The sequence below is a fragment of the Lepidochelys olivacea genome, assembly GCF_965140295.1.
Source record: "Lepidochelys olivacea isolate rLepOli2 genome assembly, chromosome: 23".
NCBI classification, from domain to species: Eukaryota; Metazoa; Chordata; order Testudines; family Cheloniidae; genus Lepidochelys; species Lepidochelys olivacea.
The window spans coordinates 3663045-3669995 of record NC_140433.1 but is presented as its reverse complement, the minus strand read 5'-3'; the positions used below and the strand labels follow the sequence as shown (position 1 = coordinate 3669995).

General features: G+C 56.4%; 1 protein-coding gene across 1 annotated transcript; it reads right to left on the bottom strand.

The window, feature by feature from the left end:
* Nucleotides 1–740: 740 nt before the first annotated feature.
* Nucleotides 741–6197, bottom strand: ZFP36 (ZFP36 ring finger protein). The gene is made up of 2 exons (XM_084612324.1): nucleotides 6014–6197; nucleotides 741–4245 (listed from the first exon to the last, which is right to left on the bottom strand). Exons 1-2 carry the CDS (start codon nucleotides 6047–6049, stop codon nucleotides 3259–3261), a joined length of 1023 nt encoding a protein of 340 aa, XP_084468450.1. The 5' UTR covers nucleotides 6050–6197; the 3' UTR covers nucleotides 741–3258.
* Between the last annotated feature and the right edge of the window lie 754 nt (nucleotides 6198–6951).

The following is a 6951-nucleotide window of genomic DNA, read 5'->3' as shown; positions in this document are numbered from 1 at the left end:
TCCTCCTGCTCCAGCTAGCTTGATTAAAGCGAGCTGGGGGAGATCAGCCCATGACTGCACTCCAAGCAAATGGGTGACGGGAATGGAGAGAGATGTCCCACCCCAATCCGGGCAGACCAGACAGTCCTGTGGTTAAATTCAAATCCCAGGGTTGCCACCTGTAAAATGAAGGAAATGCTTCCTGGATCCCCATAAGGCAGCTGGGAAGAAAATCCCTTTCCAGAACAATGCATTGACATAGCCACATATCTTACCACTACTGGCTGCTTTAGAGGCAGGCAATTATGGGCTCAGCTGCAGTGATTGTTCTTCCAGAACTTATTTATGGAAGCTAGAACTCTCCCTTCAGGCTAAAGGAGTTAGGTCCTGACACCCAGCTCCTCAAATAGATCTAGGCACCTCACTCCCAATGGATATCCCATAACCACTGGGCCATCCTTCCTCTTTGTTGAGCCATGCCTCAGTTTCCCCTCTCAGAGGGGTTGATTGGAAGCTGTTTGGGACAGAGATCATCTCCCGTTCAGCCTCTAGATTCCTCCCCCACCCCCATTCTTAAAAACCCCATGTTTTGTAAGATGCTCAGACAGCAGGTGGGGGGGGAGGTAGATGCCCTCTGACACATGGTGTCCTATAATGGAATTTCAGGCCCTCTGTGCATGTTCTTTGCTCTATACTCTTCAGATAAGTGGAGACTTGCAGTGGGGGTACACTGACCCATCACACACATACACAGTCCAATCTCAGGGCTGGCTTTGTTTTATTATTTCCACATCTTTTTTTAAATCCTCAAGATTCAGCAATAAAACACCACAATGATGATTTTAAAAAACATGTTTGTCACTCCTATTACTCCATGGTTACATCTCACTGGGTTCTCTTGAATTAACTTTTTAATAACAGGGAAAAATATATATTATTTCAGAATATTACAAAAAGATAAATATAATATAAAATTCTGTCTTGAATAAATAAGGTTCTATAAATAATTTTGGTTTCTCTTCTATCATTACAAAGGTAAACATGAGCTTGTTTGGTTTTTTGTTTCCAAGAGCAACACTTCAAAAGCAGGGAATCGTTAGCACAGAAAACGGAACGTGAAAGATCTCATTAGGCCTCCAAGCTGCAAAGGGGACGTCCCAAGCGACCACAGTGGGATTCAGAGCTCGATACCAGTGTTGCCAAAGCCGTGTGAGGTTTAGAGCAGTTCTGAAACCCCAAGGTTCAGGAGTCATGTGACCAGAGCTGTACCTTTGTTTGCCTTTACAAGGAAAAAAAAAGCAAGTTTTTAGCCTGCGGGGTTTGGGGTGGGGGAGAAACGGGAACACTGAACACAGCAAATCCAAATAGATTTGTCGTTTTTTAAAAACCTGCAGCCTTTTAAAACCACGCTCAAGATTTTTTTTTTATTTTTGGGGGGTGGGAGGTTATGAGTTTGCCCCTGTGGGGTTGGCAACACTGGTCCAAGTCCATTTCCTCCTGATTTACACCAGCTGCAAGCAAGAGAGGAGAGGCTGGGCTGGATTGGGGAGCACTTCACCACCTTGCCTTGCAAGGCAAACTCACTGCGTCTCCTCTCCCACCCCTTCACGAAGTGCTCACTACATGGCAAGGCCGGACCGGTTTAACACTATGGCTTTGGAGACCAACTCCCCGGAAATCAAGGTCAACCTTGCTGTCACGTTGATCGTTTGGATGGGGTGGCTAACAGGGGTGGAACAAAGACCCCTCCCTCCCCATGACTTTTGGATTCTGGAAGGGCGGGGGACACCACATCTTCATTGCAAACTGCCCGATATTTCAGTGCTGCCTTCCTGCTCCACCCAGAGATACTGATGGCTCAGATTGTCTCATCTTCCCCTTTAAGGCATTAGAGCATAAATACTGTAGTAACACTACTGTCTTTGTAGATTAATCCTGCCCTCCTCCCCCCCCCCCCCCAACACACATTAAAGCCAGAGCTGTTTTATACCAATTAAGTCTAGTTGTTTTCAACCTGTGGTCCGCTGACCCCTGGGGGTCTGCAGAAGACAATGTCAAAGAATTCCAAAGGGATCTACACCTCCATCGGTAATTTAGGGGTCCACAAATAAAAAAAGTTGAAAGCCACTGAATGAAGTGAACAGAATTACTCCAGTCTCAAATACTAACCCTAGGGGAAGTACTCCAGTAATGAGCCAAAATAGGCCACTGCTTGTTAAAGTGTTACTCCAAGGTTAGGGGCTGCTACTGGAGTTTGTATATTTTTAAAGTCAGAGAGGGTGATTTTGTATTTTTAAAAATCGGTATTCCAGAAGGGTAGTGGAGGAAGCTTTCGTTGTTCTTGGACACTCCTTGCCCCCCCAGCTCCTTATGAAAGGGGGTGAAGCAGGATGGATCTGAGCTCCCCCCCAATCCCACCCCCCAAAAAACCAATTCAGGGAACCCTTCCAGAAATATTCACAGCATGAAATTAGGGTAAGGGCAGGGGAGGAAAGCAGCACCATTAGACCCAAATTTGTCCCACATACGGATGTGGTCCACCCCAACAATCTGCTACATATTGGGCATAAAACTGCACCCCTCCCCACCAAGTCAGTCTGTTTTCAGGAATGCAGGCTGGCCCCCCGGGGCTTTCCCCTCACCCTCCGTAACACAGGCGAGTCCGCTGGAAAGGCTGACACGGGGGAGGCGTGGAGTCCTTGATTTGAAGCAGGTGAGCACTCCCAGATGGACCGCAGGGGTGGGGCAAGGCACGTTGGCGGTGTCATCTGGCACTTCTAGGTTGGAGGAAGGCGGGGTGATGGTGCAGATACCACACACATGTGGCAACATTCAATGTTAGGTAGCAGAAGCAGGTTACTTAAAATGTGTGGCCACACCTGGCCAGGCAGGGAGCCTGCCTTGCCCAGCAGGTATCTGGTATTGTGCACATCTGGATGCCTGTTCCCCCGCTCCCTCCCTCCCCCACTGTGGGGAGCTCATGTCCCACACCAGGGGAGGCCACCCCAATCCCCTTCCACCCACTCCCTACCCCCCAGACAGGAGCAGCTCCTGCCAACATCTGGCTGGGGAGCTGCTGTCCTTCCCCAAACATCTGGACCAGCAGCTGGAGGGGCCAGGGGGCAGCGCCTGGAGGGACCTTGGAAGCAGGACCAGGAGGTCACCTTTTGCTCCCAGGAGTTGATTGCAACCCCACCCCGTAGATGCATCTAACCCCTCCCACACCCCATTAGATTCCTCCCATGGCCTGGATCCTATTGCAAGCCCTCCCCCCGCCGCTCACTCCGACACGGAGATGCGGTTGAAGATGGGCAGCCGGCGGGTCCCATTCCAGGTCCCACTGGTGGGCAGCATCTCGAAGACGGGCGATTCGGAGCCGCTGAGGCTGCCCGAGCTGCTGTAGCAATCCTGGTCGGAGAGCGAGTTGGACGATGGGGTCCTGGGGAGGCCGGAGGCGACGGGTGTCCCCGGGGCGGCAGCGAAGTAGTCCCGGGGGCTCTCGAAGGTGCCCAGCCTGGCGGTGCCCCCGCAGCGGCAGGTGCAGCGCCCGCCGGGGGCGGAGGAGGCGGCAGCCAGGGCTTCTCCCAGGGTGGCCACGCGAGGCACAGGCTCCGAGTTGAGGCGGGTAAAGGACGGCGAGAGGAGGTCACCGGCAGGAGGCGGGGAGATGGAGGGCGCCCGGGCGAAAGAGGCCAGGTCGGAGATGCCGGGCGGCGGGGAGGCCTGGCGGCCAGCAGGCACCCCGGTGTAGCTGAGACTCTGGCGCAGAAGTTGCGGGGAAGCAGCCAGCCCCCGCTCTTCCGGGTAGTGAACGAAGTGGCAGCGGGAGCCGTAGGGGCATTCGCCATGGAGGTAGAATTTGTGGCACAGCTCCGTCTTGTACTTGGGGTGGCGGCTGAGGGTCCGCAGCTCCCCGGCCCCGTGGGCGAACTGGCATTTGGCCCCGTACCGGCAGCGGCCCGTCTCGCTGTAGGTGCGGCAGAGCTCCGTCTTGTAGCGGGCCGAGAGGGCGGGGGCCGGCGGGGGCTGCAGCGGGGGGAAGCCGGGCGGGGGGGGCGGCAGGGTTCGGCCCTCGATCAGGCTGAGGGACCGGTCGGTGCGGAAGGAGGGGCGGGGGGCCGCCGGCTCGGGCAGGGAGAGCGCCTGCTCCGCATTGGGGCTCCAGACCGTGCGCAGGGGCCAGACGTGGGAGTCGCCGCTGCCCCCCCGGGGCTCGGAGCCGGCCGGAGCATCCCGCTCCTCGCTCAGATTCAGGTTCAAGAGGTTCTGGGGGGTGGGGAGAGAGGGAAGGGCAGGGGGTTAATGCCTGGCTCTCATACAAAACAAGGTGGAAGCACATAGGAGATACCCCTGGAGCTGGGCACTGCCCCAACAAGGTAGACCCCCCCTCCCCCCGCCACAGCCACTTTGCCTCCAGCAAACTCAGCACCTGGCTCTCCCCAGCACCAGGCGCTCCGGGGAGGGGGGGGGGGTGGGGCGAGGCTGAGCTCAGTGGTGACTCACAGGGCCCAGGGTTATTTATAAAGTACTGAGCTGTGGGCCCAGGAGGGAGGATTTTATACTGGCATGGACCCCCGCCCAACACACACACACACCCCCTTCCAAAGCAAGGGGCCTTCCACCAGCCTGCTGCATAGGAGAGGGGGGCGATTGCAGGGCACCCGGAGTGGAAAAAGCGAGGTGCCCCCGAGAAATCCACGGGTGGGGTGGGGAAGAAGTGACAGAACCGAAGAGGGGGCAGATTCCCATGGTGTGTACCCTAGCCTGGTGTAAACCTAAATGGGGAACTGCCCTTTCTCCTCCACTCTTTCCACTTCACCCCCATTACCCCCCCCCAGGGGGGTCCTCCATCCTCCACCGATCCAGAGAGGAGCCCTGCTCAACACCCCCACACACACAGTCCCCTAGCTGCACCCCCCAAGTTCCTGCTGCACTCAAAGTTTCTGCATTTCCCCTCTCCCGGGGCGGAAAGTCACCCCCCCCGCCCCCCACAGCTCGCTATGGCGGCAGGGAGGAACGTCATTCTAGGCCACTTTAACCCTTCCCTGGCCGCTGGGAATTTCTCTTCCCCGCCCCCCACCCCCAGTCGGGGTAAGGGACCCCCCCCAGGGACTGGGCCGTCTCTCGAAATGCTTTTTGTAAATTAACCCGAGCGGCCAGACACTCAATCAGCACCGGAGCGGAGTCTCCCCCCACAACCCCCAAATCAAGCCATCGCCGGGCAGAGGGGAGACGGGTCGCCCCCCAGGCCAGCAGAGGCGGCCCCTGGTTGCTGAGTTTGGGGGGAGCGGGATTTAGGGGGGTCCTGCCTTTGGAAGCAGTTCCTGAAGCCCCCCCAACTACTCTTCATTTACCGAATGGGGAGGTGATTGGGGGGCACGCAAACACAAAATCAGCCCCCGGTTTGTTCGCTCCGCTCTTAACAGATCCGAGCAAAACGAATTCACTCCAGCGAGGATTTCGCATTAAACACCCTCCCCCCCGCCCAGCTGGGGGCCAGGCCTCGAGAATCGGGGGTCTGGGGAGTCGCTCACACAAGCCCACCCAGCTCCGCGGCCTCAAAAACTTTCCTTCCTGGGGCCCGAGACAAAATACCCCGCCCCCCAAATAATCAAAACGAAGCGACGCGAAGTTCCCCCGCGGTGAGAACACGGCCAGACCGGCGCCCGTGGAGAAGCAAATCGAGCCGAGTTCTCAACTCCAGATCCGACCCGCTTTAGCAACTTTCTGTCTTTTTTCAAAAAAAAAAGGGGGGGGAAGGCCAGATAGAGCCAAGATCTTTCCGGGGGGGGGGGGCTGCTTTTTAAAAAAACCCCCTCCCGATTTTTGCTGCGATTCTGTGCAATCGAGTGACCCATCTGGGTCAGCCGACAAACCAACAATTTATAAGGGCGGGGTGAGTCCACAGCTGTGAGCTTTGGCAGGAGAAATCACCCCCCCCCCGCCCATAAATCAGTCTTAGCCTAGCTTAGGGGGAGCCGGGCCAGCCCAGGAAACTCAGCCCACGCCCCCAAGACAGGAGATCGCCTCTTACCTCGTACAGGGTTTTTACATCCACCATGGAGCTCATGGCGAAGCAGGAGAGGAGTGAGGAGCAGCTGGCGAGAGGAGAGGAGAGGAGAGGAGAGGAGAGGAGAGGAGAGACTGAGTGAGTGAGTGAGTCTGTCTGTCTGTCTGTCTTCCCCCAGGAGGGAGCTGCTTTAAAGCCTCCACGGCTTGAGCAGTAGCCGAGCTGAGCTGGGGCCGCTTCCCCGGCTCCTTATATAGGCGAGCCGGGGGAGGCGGGGCTTCTTGTAGCTCCGCCTCCCATGAGCTCATCTCATGAAACAAAATTAATAAATAAATAAATCAAAAAGCCAAGAGCCGGAGGCGGGCGTGGATGGATGGGCGTGGGAAAAGACCAGACCAAAGGTGGAGGGGCGGGGGAAGCCAGGGAGGAAAGAGGGAGAGAGAGAGAGGGAATGAGTGAATGAACAGATGGTGGGAGGGGGGGGAAACAGGCCCCAGAAGGGGTCAAAGTAGGGTGACCAGACATCCGGACATGAGGGGCTTTGTCTTATATATGCAACTAACACCTCCCCCCAACCCCCAAAAAACCCAACGACAACTTGGTCACCCCAGGTAAATGTGGTCACTCTAGGTAAACGTTAGCTGTCAGGGGGGCTGTTTGGCTCTGCTGGGAGCAAGATCAGGCTCCTCTGGGTGATAGGATTTGTTCCCATCATCCCCGGGGGAGCCTGGCAAGCTTAGAGGCCTGGTTGAGCTGAAGAATAAATTCCAGAGAGTTTCCCGGTCAGGGGAATAAAATCTCCTGTCTCCCCATCAGCACTGGTAGTTTTCATTTCTTCCAACAGAGGTCACACCGCGTCGTCCTTTCAAGCTGCCTCTCGGCCCCCAGCCAAAGGCCGCAACCCGCTCCGGCTGGCTGTGGGGCAGCTGGCAGGCCCCAGGGCGGCTGGCCTGGAGAGCGGG

Excerpts from the sequence above, each read along its gene's own strand:
- ZFP36 (XM_084612324.1), bottom strand. The coding sequence starts at position 6,049 with ATGAGCTCCATGGTGGATGTAAAAACCCTGTACGAG. Across the intron at positions 4,246-6,013 it reads ATGTAAAAACCCTGTACGAG|AACCTCTTGAACCTGAATCT; the intron begins GTAAGAGGCGAT and ends CCCACCCCCCAG.